Here is a 14004-nt window from a genome sequence, read left to right on the forward strand (position 1 = left end):
TTTCCTTGCCTGTACAGTCTCTAGACAAGGAAAAATCCCAGACTTGGCATTGGTAAGGAAGAAGAGGGCGATGGAAAGGAAGGGAGAGAATTGTTAGACTTCTTGGCTGGAGTTCAGAAACAAATAGTTCCCGAGCCTGGCATTGTCAGGGGCCAGCGTCAGGACCAGCCCAAGAAGGCAGACAAGGAACATTACTGTTCCTGACTTGGCTCTGCACACCGTTACTCAACAGAAACTGATGCGTAAGCAGGATCCTAGAGGATGCAAGAGGAGTATAAACAATCACTGGGTGCGGACCTGTGGTTGCCTATAGAAGCTTTGCCAGGCCCAAGATTATAGTCGTACATTCTTATTTAATTTCCAGACATTTTGCAGGATTTGGGCGATGACAAAAGCAAGCTAAAACAAAACTAAAGTCTGGGATTTAGAAAAGCATTGGCCTCTGACCTCAAACTGGAGCCTCTAATCAAAGTCCTAACACTTGCTCAGGTCAGTGAGCATCCTTGCTTTGCGATATGGAAATGACCTATTTGCCTATAAACATCTGTCAGCACCTGCACCAAATTGAAACTTGGCAGACAAAATGAGGAAGGGGTAATACTTCTTAAAACTCTATTTTTATGGTTTGAAGCTTTTTACTCTTTGAAGGACTAGAACAGGAGAGAGAGAGAGAGAACTCACAGGAGGTGATGAAAGGAGAAAAGAATGAAACAGATGGCAAAATCTCCCAATTGTTATTAATTGCCATCGTTGTTTCGCTGAGGAAGATGCAAAGACATTACCCATGACGAAAGAAGTGACAGCCCTGAGGTTTTAAGAAAGGACAGAATGAGAATGGAGCATTTGAAGTGGGTGCGACGTCGCAAGAATCTAGATTCAAATGAGAATCTATACTTAAAAACCTGAATCGCTAGATTAATTGTATTGTGTACTTTCACATGAAAAAGCAGCTCTGGGTTTTGTGTACATGCAAGTAAAACTGTTTACTGGATCAGCTTTGATCTTGGTCTTTAAGCTCAATATTAATTATATTTTATTGAGATGGCTTAACTGTCCCTGTTAAGCCTGCCTACATATCTGGTTCCGTGTTGATGCCTCCAATTCCACCATTAGAGTTCCACTTCTTTGAATTAGATGGTAAATTGATTACTTATCACATGTTAATTCCAGTCAACTGATAGCAGCTGTCTGAATCACTGTGTTGAAAGGATATTGAGGTAGGAAAGGACTCCCACAACTGATTAGCAAGATGAGCAAGAGAGGAAAGAGTGACAGTGGTCTGTGGGTTAAGGGAATGTGTGTTGCAGTACCCATACCTCTGGGAAGGGCAATTTATTAAGCTTTTCTATCACTGGCATCTCAGCATGAATTCATCTCAGATCATTTCCAATGCTGGTTTCAATAGGTATAGCACACATAGAAGCAAAATTCAGGATATATGGTTCAAGCAAGGCCTTTCTTTTCCGGTTTTGTGAATTAAGTACATGCAAGCTCTTACAAAGATATAAAAATAACATTTAAGTAAGCATGTAATGAACCACAACATATTGAAATTTATGGGAAATATTATAGGAAAGGTGAAAAAAATCCAAGGCATATGGTCCCCACGGATGAGTCCAAAGCACAGGAAAATCAGGTCTGGGTGGGAACCCTGGGCTTTCAGGGGCCATCAGAGGACCCTGCTTTCTGAAGTCATGGTGGTTTTCTAAGCCGGTAGAAAGAATCACGTAAAGGGAAGTGAAATGTCACCAACACACTTTGCTTATTCCACAATTTTGCTTTTTAAAGAAACTTCTCCTGATGGGCTCTGCTCTGGGGGTTTCCTGGGGAGAATTTCAAAATTCTAGACAGAATGTTGGGGCAATTATTAAGAACCTACAATGTCATCCTGGTTTCCCCATGAGTTACCAACCCTACAGTGATGTCTTCTCTGTTTCAACAAGGCCCACGCATATTAAGGTTCTCTATACTGGGGCCGGATCAACCTTTCAAAAAAATTTTTTGAACTATTTACAAAGTTTGGTTTGAGATCCAATAAAATTCTTATAGCAAATCTACAACAAGAATGTCTAATAGAGTACTTTAAGCACTGAGTTGTAAGGAAAGACATTTAAGTAAATCTAAACTCTTCAGTAATAAAGGAAAAGCTCTTGCAAAAGGTCCCCAGCCTTCTAAAAACCACTCCTCACCCCAGTTCTCTCCATGCTTCTAAGACTTTTTGCCTGGAATGCTCTTTCTCCTTTTGGTACATATCTCTTTTATATTAATTAACATATTTTACTGTTATCTGTATTTCTCCTTTGTCTCTCTGTTAAACTGGCAGAGTCCCAAAAGCAGAGAATGTGAAAGTTTTATTCTGTCCACAAATACTACTTCACGAACAAAGAGGAAGTGCTGGTCACAATGCTAGGCACCAGTGATACAACAGAAAACGAGGCAGATAAGACCCCTGACTGCACAGAGCCTATATCCTGAGGGATCTTTCTAACCCCAGTGACTAGCACATGGTAGGCGTGCAGTCAAGACTGCAAGAATAAATGAAGCTCCTGCCAGGAATTTGAAATTTAGTCGCTATGATTAACACAGCAACAAAGGTGAATGGCAATTAAAAAAAAAACAAAAAAAAACAGAAATAGAAAATCTCAAGTCATTTGCATTGTGGTTATATCCCAAGTCATTTCTGCTATCACTAACAGCTATTATTGAAAGTAACTGTCCAAACAGCAGGAAACCACATTCCTAGAACCCAAGATTTCGTAAAACATATTCAATGTGAAATAATGCTAATTTCAATTAAAGAAATGATTACCTAAAATATTAACTAAGATCCTTATAAATGTAAGGCATGACTATGACTTCTTACAATACTCCTTGAATTCACCATGTCTAGAACATGGACATGAAGGTCAAAGAAGGCTTTGTAGTCAGGAAAACACTAAGCAGTAATCGTTTTTTTCAATTTTAGAATCTTTTACTAATAAAATGTAGTAAATTAATCTTAGTGAATTTTCCCATACCTTAGTAAACCCAAACATGCTTCTGTACAAACACAAAATCCCCATACTCACCAAAACAAAATGAAAAATCTGGGTATTTTTAACATATGGGGAAAATGACAATAAAGCAGTGCTTCCGCAATTTTTTCCCATAGAACAATGGTCCAATGAGTTGTTCCTTGAAAAGAGCATAGAGTCTGGGAAACACATCACACATAAGGCCCAACTGGAGGTTTACAAAGCACACTATCATATTAATGTCTCTGAAAAGTTCTGCAGGAAAGAAATATGTTGAATTTCATTTATCATCATTTCCCATGCTTATTTCAACCACTGATTTCTTCTTTTAAGGAATAGCTATTCAGTTAATTTAGGAAAATCTGATTTAAAGTTCAATTTACAATACCCTTCACTTATACTTAGTGGTGATTTAGCAAACCAAGACACTCTCAAGGCAAACCAAGACAATAATGTTAAGCAATAAAAATATTTTTCCTATGAAAGTATCTGTAAATAAAACTTGCTGCACAAACAATAATCTTGGTGACATTCTGCATTATGTTTCTAAATGAAGTCACCCCCTAACCACTAGATGGCAATATAATTCCACTTATGTTACAACCATACCATGCCAGTATATTAATAGTTCAAAGGGTAATTGAGTGTTCTAAGAATGTATATGCGCGTTTATTCATCTTTAGTCACTCTTTCAAACACTTCCTAGGAAATTTTAAGTTCTGAGAGCTCTGATGGATGCTGAAAATAAGAAGAGGAATAAGACAGCTGTCAAAGACTATAATTCCTGGATTCCTGGGAAACGAAGATGCCCCATCAATTTACCAACCACTTTTTTTGGAAAAAAAAATAAAAGAAAGAAAGAAGATGCTCCATCAATTTACCAACCTTTTTTTTTGGGAAAAAAAATGAAAGAAAGAAAGGAAGAAACATGGCTACATTAGGCATATTGATTGCATGACACATTCTTACTTTTTTATCTTAAACATTTTATTAATTTTTCACAGTTAAGCCATTTATTATGCAACAAATTTTTTAATCTTTTTTACTCTTTTTTTAATACATAAAAAAATTTTAAGTATACATCACAGAAGTGAGAAAATGTGAGTATGGAAAGCACTGTGATAGACAAGTACCTAAGAAATTATCACAGTCTGAACTGAGTGGCACAAAGCTCACAGGTTGGGTGACTCTGAAGTCAATTTTGACTCAGGGAGGACATGCCAGTCCTCAGTCCCAGGGAGCATTCTGAGCCTTGAAATTAAGGAGAGATGAAGGTGAAGACCCAGCCTGTCTCCGACTTTTAGGCCACAGACCCTAGAGCTTTAGTGTCAGGAAAGAGCTTGAAAGTCAATAAGTACATCATCCTCTTCTAAGAAACTGATGCACAGAGATCTTGGGGGACTTCCCAAGTGAAAAGAGGTTAGCTGAGACACAGCTAGACCTTGAATCCCAGTCTTCTGATGCCCAGCTGATGTTCTTTCCAACACTGCATCATCAATTTTGGAATTTAGGAAAGATCCTCGCCTAAACTCTTCCCAACTTCTTTTTCCCTGCTGGTTCCCAGCTGGCTGCCCATCCTTAGACAAGAGGTGATGTGTGACTGTCTCCTACAGGATTCCCCGAAGCAACACTCTGAGGCAGAGATTTGCACACAGGAGGTTTGTTGGAGGGCGCACTCAGGACGAGCACTTCGTAGGGACTAAGCGAGGCAGGACTGGGCAGAAGAGAAGTTGAAGCCTCAGATGATCCCACTCAGTGCTCTGGAGCTGAATGGTCCTTCACAGTTGTTCTAGATCCAGGCAAGAGGGCAGGACCTTCAGATTTTCCACACTGACCACTCACTGGATACAGGGGGCATAACCATACGCAAGGCAGCTAAAAGCAAAAAAAACCAGTAAGCTAACATCAGGGTGTTGGCAGGGTTCCACTCCTTTCTGGAGACTTTAGGGGAGAATCTGTGCCTGTGCTTTTTCCAGCTTCTAGAGGCTGATCATATTCCTTGCTCATGGCCCCCTTTCTCCATCTTTACATGCCAGCCATTTCGTATAACTCTAACCTTTCTTCCGTCCTCACACCTCTCTCTTTCTGACCTCAACAGGGAAGTGTTCTCTCCTTTTGAGGACTATGTGATTAGACAGGGCCCACCTGCATGATCCAGGCTCATCTTTCCATCTGTAGATCCTTACCTTACTCACATGTAGTACAAAGTCCTTTTTGTCATGTAAGGTCACAGGTTCCAGGGATTAGGAAGTAGACATCTTGCGGGGGGAGGGGGCATAATTCTGCCTACCACAATCTGGATTATATATTTTTTGCAAGAATAATTTATATGTTCATATCAGCATTATTCATAATAGCCAAAAAGTGGAAATAATCCAAATGTCCAGCAATTGATGTATATATGTGTGTGTATGTGTGTATATATATATATATATATAGTATAGGCAAATCTATAGAAACATAAGTAGGTTAGTAGTTTCCAAGGGCTGAGGAGGGGGGATGGTCAGTGACTTCTGGGTGATAAAAATGTTCCCAAATGAGATTGTGGTGATGGTTACACAACTATGTGAATATACAAAAATCACTGAATTGCACAGTTTAGAGGGGGAGATTTTATGGTATGTGAATACTATCTGAAGAAAGTTGGTTAAAACTGCCTTACAGGGAACTCCCTGGTGGTCCAGTGGTTGGGACTCCTCACTTTCACTGACGAGGACCCAGGTTCAATCCCTGGTCGGGGAACTAAGATCTTGCAAGCCACACAGTGTGGCCAAAAAAAAGCCTTACAGGTGATGTTGCATCCTTCATTTTATAGCACACCAGGAGGCACCTTATATCTGGTTGTCCTTATTAGTGAGTAATGCTAAGATTGAACTCTGGGTTAAGGTGATGACAACTGATGTAAATTATATTTTTAACAAGTGCTTCAGAAAAGTTATCTACCTTACAAGGATAATGCTGCTTTACAAGGATGCTATGAGAATGAAATCAGAATGTGACATGATTAGTAAATCATAAATATGGTGGGTAAAAAAAATGCCCCCCCCCCCAAGAAAGATGTCCACATCCTAACCCCTGGAACCTGTGAATATGTTACCTTACATGGCAAAAGGTACCTTGCAGATGTGATTAAGTTTAAGTATCTAGAGATGGGGAGATTACTCTGGATTATCTGGGTGAGCTCAACCTAATTACATGAGTCCTTAAACACAGAGAACCCTTCCCTGAGATCAGAGAGAGATATGACACTGCTGGCTTTGAAGATGAAAGAAGGGGGCCACGAACCAAGGAATGTGTTGGCCTCTAGAAGCTGGAAAAGAAACGGAAAGAGATTCTCCTTTACAGTCTACAGAAAGAATACAGCCATACAGACACCATGATATTAGCCCCATAAGACCTGTATTGGACTTCTACGGAACTGTGAGCTAACAGTATTGTTTAAGCCACTAAATCTACGGTAATTTGTTCTAGTAGCAATAGAAAACCCATACGATAAAGCACACAGAACCCTAATAAGAAGATGACATCGCAAGTGAAATAGTTCAATATGGTAAAACCCAAATTTCCCCAACCCATGGATAAAAGCACAGTTACATTAAAAATGTGAACAAAGGGCTTCCCTGGTGGCACGGTGGCTAAGAATCTGCCTGCCAATGCAGAAGACACGGGTTCGAGCCCTGCTCCGGGAAGATCCCACATGCCGCAGGGCAACTAAGCCCATGCGCCACAACTACTGAGCCTGCGCTCTAGAGCCTGCGCGCCTCAACTACTGAAGCCCGCACACCTAGAGCCCATGCCCTGCAACAAGAGAAGCCACCACAATGAGAAGTCCACGCACCGCAGCAAAGAGGAGACCCTGCTCGCCGCTACTAGAGAAAGCCCGCGCAGAGCAACAAAGACCCAACGCAGACAAAAATAAATTAAAAAAAAAAAATCAGTATGGAGTTTCCTTAAAAAACTAAAAATAGAACTACCATATGACCCAGCAATCCCATTACTGGGCATATACCCTGAGAAAACCATAATTCAAATAAAGTCATGTACCACAATGTTCATTGCAGCACTATTTACAATAGCCAGATCATAGAAGCAACCTAAGTGTCTATCAACAGATGAATGGATAAAGAATGTGTGGCACATATATACAATGGAATACTACTCAGCCATAAAAAGAAACGAAATTGAGTTATTTGTACTGAGGTGGATGGACCTAGAGTCTGTCATACAGAGTGAAGTAAGTCAGAAAGAGAAAAACAAATACTGTATGCTAACGCACATATATGGAATCTAAAAAAAAAAAAGTGAACCTAGTTGCAAGGCAGGATTAAAGATGTAGACATAGAGAATGGACTTGAGGACACCAGGTGTGAGGGGGAAGCTGGGGCAAAGTGAGAGTAGCATCAACATATATACACTACCACATGTAAAACAGATGCCTAGTGGGAAGCAGCCGCATAGCACAGGGAGATCAGCTCGGCGCTTATGTGACCACCTAGAGGGGTGGGATAGAGAGGGTGAGAGGGAAAGGATACGCAAGAGGCAGGGGATATGGGGACACATGTATGCATATGGCTGATTCACTTTGGTGTACAACAGAAACACAGTATCGTGAAGCAATTATACTCCAATAAAGATCTATTAAAAAAAAACACGAATACAGTCTCTTGAAAAACTTTCAACACAAAATGCCCCTCTGCCCTTCACTCCCTCTCCTCACTGTCCCTACGGTCGCTTAAGAGCAAAGAAAAGGAGACAGGGTGGAGATTCACTGACTGACACAGCGACGCAGGGAGAGGTGACCGCAAGCTAGGAATCCAGCAGAGGGCGCCCATCTGCTGGGCCTCCCCGGACCTCGACCCTCGCGGGAGACTGGGCCCCGCTGCCCAGGCGGGCGTTTTTAAAATGGAAACAAGCCCGGCCCCGCCCCCTGCCCTGAGAACGCCGGGAAAATGGCGCCGCGCCTTGGGGCTTCCTAGCAGGCCACGCAAAGGTTCTCGCAGGTAGAGTCTGCAGGCTTCCCCTACCTGCTTCTCATCTGGCTTCCTCCCTGCCCACCCTGTCTCCAACTAACTTGGTGGGAGCCTCACAACGCAGTGTCGGACACGCGCTTGACCTCTGCCGGCTTCTTCATGTGCCCGCATCTCCATCCGCTCAGCCCCCGGAAGTGACGATGTCCGCCGGGTCCTGCTGATGTCCCGTCGGGCCTCGCGGTGGCGCGGCAAGATGGCGACGGCGGGAGCCGTGGAACGGAGCTTCGTGGAGCTCAGCGGAGCTGAGCGCGAAAGGCCGAGGCACTTTCGGGAGTTCACAGTCTGCTGCATTGGTACGGCAGAATCCCAGTAGGGCGCGATCCGATCCTTCGCTTCTGGCTTCTCCCCTGGATCCCTAAATCTCTGACCTCCCGTTCATCCTTCTGAGCCCACATGCCTATAGCCCCGGAATCAGAGCTTCTTTAGTGTCCTGCTTGTGCGTCTTTGCTTCCCCTTCTTTTTGTATGGATTGTCAGTCCGTCACCCTCTGCTTTCTCAGCACCCTCAGTGCGTGTCATTCCCAAAGAACCACCTGTGCAGGCTGACCACTTTCATTTTGCAGGAACTGCAAATGTCGTGGCTGGAGCCGTGAAATACGGTGAGAGCGCGGGAGGCTTCTGTTATGTGGAAAGTGGCAAGTTGTTCTCCGTCACCAGAAACAGGTTCATTCATTGGTAAGTGCTGTGTTTGTCAAACCCCCTGGAAGGTCGGGTTGTTCGGCGGCTGAATTTTCGCGGCTGTTCTTAAGGTGTCATTCATTCTCCGAAGTGGTTATCGACAGGAAAAGAGAAAGACTGTTTTCTATTCATATGTGAATCAGTGGAAAATTAAGGAGACCCAGAGTTCTAGAAGAGGTACCCTCCCAGGCAGCACTAAAAGCAGAAGAAGTGTAGCTTAGGGGTTAAAGTCCAAAAGACCAGTTTTAAACATGAACCCATTATGTTTTTATAGTGCTTTACAGCTTCCTTCATTCTACAAATATGTTTGAGCCTTTATAGTCAGGCACTGCTAGGTGTGCTGGGGGTGAAGTGAGGAACAAAAACAATCACCATTTTCATCATGCAAGATGTAACAGTGTAAGAATAGATGTGGACCCACCTTTCATGGGGCAGTTTTGAGAAGCGGGAAGACATTATATAGCTAATGACCACATTTATAAATACAAATTTTTCATACTTGCCTAAGAGGAAAAGTATAGGGGCTTTGAGGGGCTAATGGGAGTACCAAATATTATTGGTGGTGCTGGGAAGGCCTAAAGCAAGTCACATTTAAACTGAGATCTGAAGGATGAAACGTTAGCCAGGCAAGGGGTTGAGGGAGAGAGCAGTTCAGCAAGTGGGATCACCGTGCAGAAAATCCATGAGGTGGAAAGAACGTGACAGGTTTGAGGAACTGACTGAAGGTCTGTGTGGCTTAGGTGCAAATGGGCAAAATGGAAAATGATGTGACAGATGCTAAGACTAAGGAGGTAGGCAGGACTCAGATCAGGAAGGACCCTAAGGTCCTTTTTAAGGATTTTGGATTTTATCCTTAGTACATTGAGCAATCATTGATGGGTTTTAAAGGATTACTAAAATGATCAAAATCACATTTTAAAATAATCAGTCTACTTTGTGGAAAGTAGATTTGGGTTGGATGGGTACAATACAAAAGAACAACTTGCTTATATGATGGACCAGGTAAGATGTTAGTGACTCAATTGTGGGAGTGGCTAGGAAAAGAGAAATACATGGATTCAAGATACACTTAGAAGTTAACTTCATTTGGACCTGGAGATAGATTAAATATGGGGTGAGTGAGGGGTAGTAAGGGAAAAGGAGGGAGCAAGGACAAGCTCCTATTTTCTAGTGTGACTAACCAAATATTGGGTAGAGGGTTTGCCATCTAATGAGATACAGAAGATGGGTTTTGGAGAGATGTAAATAATTCTTTTAGAGGTACTATTGAAGTATCTGTGTAGTAGCTCTTTGGCAATGTCAAGTAGGCATTGAAATTTATAGGCTCAGAAGGAAGACCTGTGTTAAAGATGCATATCTCATTTATATAAGAAATATTTATGACGGAATTCCCTGGCGGTCCAGTGGCTAGGACTTGGCACTTTCACTGCTGTGGGCCCAGGTTCAATCCCTGGTCAGGGAACTAAGATGCCACAAGCTGCTCAGCGTGGCCAAAAATAAAAAAAGAGATATTTTTGAGTGCCTAATATGTTCCAGTCAATGTTTAGGGACTGAGGACATAGCAGGGAGCAAAGCAGGCAGTCCCTGCTCTTGTGGAGGGAGCAGATCAACAACAATAACCAAAAATACCAAGTAAATATAATTTACCAGGTAATAATTAGAAGAGAACAGGGAAGAGGGAAGGGGAATTATTATTTTTAATATTTCACACAAGGTAGTCCGGCAAGACCCAGTGATAAGTTGGCACTTGAGCAGAGGAAGTAAGGATATCTGAGGGATGAGATTTCAGGTAGAGCCTTCCAAGAAAAAGGAACCAAAAATGCAAAAACCCTGAGCCAGGAGCTTGTGTGTTGTTTTCAAAGAATGGCAAAGGGCTAGGAGTCTGCAGCTGAGTGCACAAAGGATAGAGGAATAAGGTAGCCAAGAGCCAGATTAAGGCTTTGTCGGTTATTTTAAGGCTTTGACTCTTACTCTGAGTGAGATCAGAGGTTTTTAAGTGAAGAAATGGCATGGTCTAAGTCGTGTTTTTAAAAGGTTGCTTGGCTGCTGTGTTGAGAACCAAGTGTAATAGGAAAGGGTGGGAGCAGGGAGACCAGTTAGAGGTTGGTGCCACAATCCAGACAAAAAATGGTGGTGGCTTAGACTGGGGTTGGTATTGTTAGAGGCAGTGAGAAATGTTCTGATTGTGGATATGGTTTTTTTTTTTGTGGGGGGGTGCTGTGTTGGGTCTTCGTTGCTGTGCGCGGGCTTTCTCTAGTTGTAGCAAGCAGGGGCTACTCTTCGTTGCAGCGTGCGGGCTTCTCGTTGCAGTGGTTTCTCTTGTTGCAGAGCACGGGCTCTAGGTGTGCGGGCTTAGTTGCTCCGCGGCGTGTGGGATCTTCCCAGACCAGGGCTCGAACCCATGTCCCCTGCATCGGCAGGCAGATTCTTAACCACTGTGCCACCAGGGAGGTCCCTGTGGATATGTTTTAAAAGTGATTTTATTAGAATTTACTATTAGATCAGATGTAGGGTATATAGAAAGAGGAGATTCAAGGGTGACCCCCAGATTTTTGGCTTGAACAACTAGAAGTTATAGAGATGTCATTAATGAGTTGGAAAAGTGCAGGTGAAGCAGGTGTTTTTGTTTCTTTGTCTTTCAGGTTTGCTGTGGCCTGGAATTCTGTTTTGGACAGGTTTAGTTTGAGATCCCTGTTAGATATACAAGTAGAAGTGTTGAGGCCGTAGTCAGGAGGTCAGTGGAGAGTTTGGGCTGAATGAGATACAGATTTAGGAATTGTAGGCATTCAATGGCATTTAAAGCTGTTATATCAAAGGAGATCATCTAGAGAATGGATTCGGGTAGTGTGGTAGATGAGGTGATGGCAAGTTAGGGCATTCCCAGAATAGTGCTTTCTATGGTTCCAAAGCTACCACATGGCAGAGTTGTGCCTCAAGAAGAGTCTTCCCTGCATCCTAGTAGGAGGAAGCGATAGAAGGGGAAATACCCACGTTTATAAGGTCACTGTAGTCTGACCCTGTAGTAACATACGTAGAGGCCACATTGCACTGTAAGTAATGAGGGTGTGTGGTGTGAATTTTCATTATAGTGGAGTTTAATTGCTTTGAATATTGTTTTTTAAAAATGGACTATGAAGTTTGGAAATGCCTCCATTTAACAGAGAATCATATAATAAGATTTGAATTTTATACAGTGCTGTGTTTTGTAGACTATATAATGTGGTGGTTTGGAATGTCAAAATTGGTCTGAGTTTGTTTATCCAAAATTTTCAAATTGGGAGAGTTCACCTGGAAATTATTGCCATACATTTCAATGCAACAATCAGAAAGAAAAGCATAAACTTTTTTTTTTAACAAATGTCTCTTCACTTTAATAGGAAGACCTCTGGAGATACATTGGAGCTGGTGGAAGAGTCACTGGACATAAATCTGTTAAATAATGCAGTTCGCCTCAAATTCCAAAATTGCATCCTCTTACCCGGAGGGGTTCATGTCTCTGAGACTCCGAATCATGTGATAATCTTGATATTAACCAATCAAACAGTGCACAGGTTACTTTTACCACACCCTTCCCGGATGTATAGGAGTGTAAGTTGGTTAAGTATAATATCCTTTAATTCCCAAAGTTACTCTGACTGTCATAAATTTAGTAATAGAGCAATGTCCCTTGGAATTGAAGAATATTTGGATTCTTTGCTGGCCCTAACCAAGCATACTATCATAGTTACTATTTAAAGTTATCACACACATTTTAAGCTGCAAAAATAGTTTCATTAAAAAGAGTAGCTTTGGGGACTTCCCTGGCAGTCCAGTGGTTAAGATTCCATGCTTCCACTTCAGGGGGCACGGGTTCCATCCCTGGTCTGGGAACTAAGATCCTGCATGCCATGTGGTGCAGCCAAAAAAAAAAAAAAAAAAAAAATAGCTTTCTGGGAATTCCCTGGTGGTCCAGTGGTTAGGACTCCACACTTCCATTGCCGAGGGTGCAGGTTCGATCCCTGGTTGGGGAACTAAGATCCCACAAGCCCTGCGGCCCAGCCAAAAATAAAAATTAAAAAAAATAAATAAAGTGGAGAGCCATGATGTAAAAAAAAGAAAAAATAGCTTTCTTTTTAAGCTCAACAATTTTTTATTTTAAAAACTGATAGCGATTGGAAGGAACTGAGCAAAATCCAGTTTATTTTGGTTTAACAGATTTTTCTTTTTAATTACTCCACAGGAGTTGGTAATTGAAAGTCAGATGCAGTCAATATTCACTGACATTGGAAAAGTTGACTTCAGGGATCCTTGCAACTATCAGTTAATTCCAACAGTACCTGGACTCTCCCCTCATTCTACCACCTCGGCAGCCTGGCTTAGCAATGACGGGGAGGCTCTGTTTGCTGTACCATCTGCCTCTGGGGGAATCTTTGTTCTTAAACTACCTCCTCATGACGTACCTGGTAAGAACAGGAACTGAGCATGAATTTAATTTTAAAGGAATACTGGCATTAAAACAGATGTTAGAAGTCCAAGGCCATCATCCAATGCAGGAATTGCTTCTATACTACCCTAAAATGATCATTCATTATTGCTTGCATTATGACTCCCTAATGCTTTACTGTTTTTTTCCTAAGAGGGCGGGATTTTATATAGTGAACGAGGAACTGTCCAGCTTACTGGAGTATGGGAAAACAGATAACTGTAAGGTGACCTATTCTAAGGCCTTTAGTAGACATGAGTTGACTGGTTTTCTACCTTCACTTTGTGGTACTGTAACTAAAATAAGTTACCTGAAACAAGGAAGCTCAGTGCTGATACCCTGCTACAAGTCACCACTCCTCTTACCTGGATTATTGCATTTGCTTCCTAAATAGCTCCCCAGATCTGTCCTTACCCCTCAGCAGAAACTTCTCAGGAAGACCGATACATTTTAAAACCCAGGGTGAGTCATGTCATTCCACTACTCAAAGCCCTCGGATCGGGGCTGTTCTTCATCTCACTCTGAATAAACCCAAAGTCCTTACTGTGACACCCCACTGCCTCTCTAATCTCATCGTCTCATTCTTTCCCCCCTCCTCTGAACCGGCCACATGCCTTCTTGCAATTCCTTGAACATACCAGGTACACCTAGCTCAGGGCTTTGGCGGGGCTAGTCTCCCCAGCTACCAGTGTGGCTCATTCCCTCAACTCCTTTAGGTTCTTACTCAGTGTCACCTCAGTGAGTGACCTGACCACCTTTTTAAAATTGTAACACAATTTTAACAATAACACAATTGTACACATGCACCCCATCCCCATTCA

The 14004-nt window shown here is 42.2% G+C and overlaps 1 protein-coding gene and 1 long non-coding RNA gene across 3 annotated transcripts in view; one reads left to right on the top strand and one right to left on the bottom strand.

Moving 5' to 3' along the window:
* Window positions 1-3976: 3976 nt before the first annotated feature.
* LOC137230197 (uncharacterized) lies at window positions 3977-8658 on the bottom strand. Its single transcript, XR_010946038.1, has 2 exons — window positions 8039-8658; window positions 3977-4889 (listed from the first exon to the last, which is right to left on the bottom strand). It is a non-coding gene; the product is annotated as an uncharacterized lncRNA (long non-coding RNA).
* The window catches only part of NUP160 (nucleoporin 160), a 58144-nt gene continuing 52327 nt past the window's right edge, over window positions 8188-14004 (top strand). The window contains exons 1-4 of one of the 2 annotated variants that reach the window (XM_067749000.1): window positions 8188-8337; window positions 8607-8718; window positions 12099-12309; window positions 12941-13163. In XM_067749000.1, the coding sequence (XP_067605101.1) occupies window positions 8205-8337; window positions 8607-8718; window positions 12099-12309; window positions 12941-13163 (679 nt within the window). In that variant the 5' untranslated portion in view covers window positions 8188-8204. The remainder of the gene's footprint in view (window positions 8338-8606; window positions 8719-12098; window positions 12310-12940; window positions 13164-14004) is intronic. The other variant, XM_067749001.1, reaches the window with a different exon arrangement.

This window comes from Pseudorca crassidens, chromosome 9 (assembly GCF_039906515.1).
Source record: "Pseudorca crassidens isolate mPseCra1 chromosome 9, mPseCra1.hap1, whole genome shotgun sequence".
Classification (NCBI taxonomy): Eukaryota; Metazoa; Chordata; class Mammalia; order Artiodactyla; family Delphinidae; genus Pseudorca; species Pseudorca crassidens.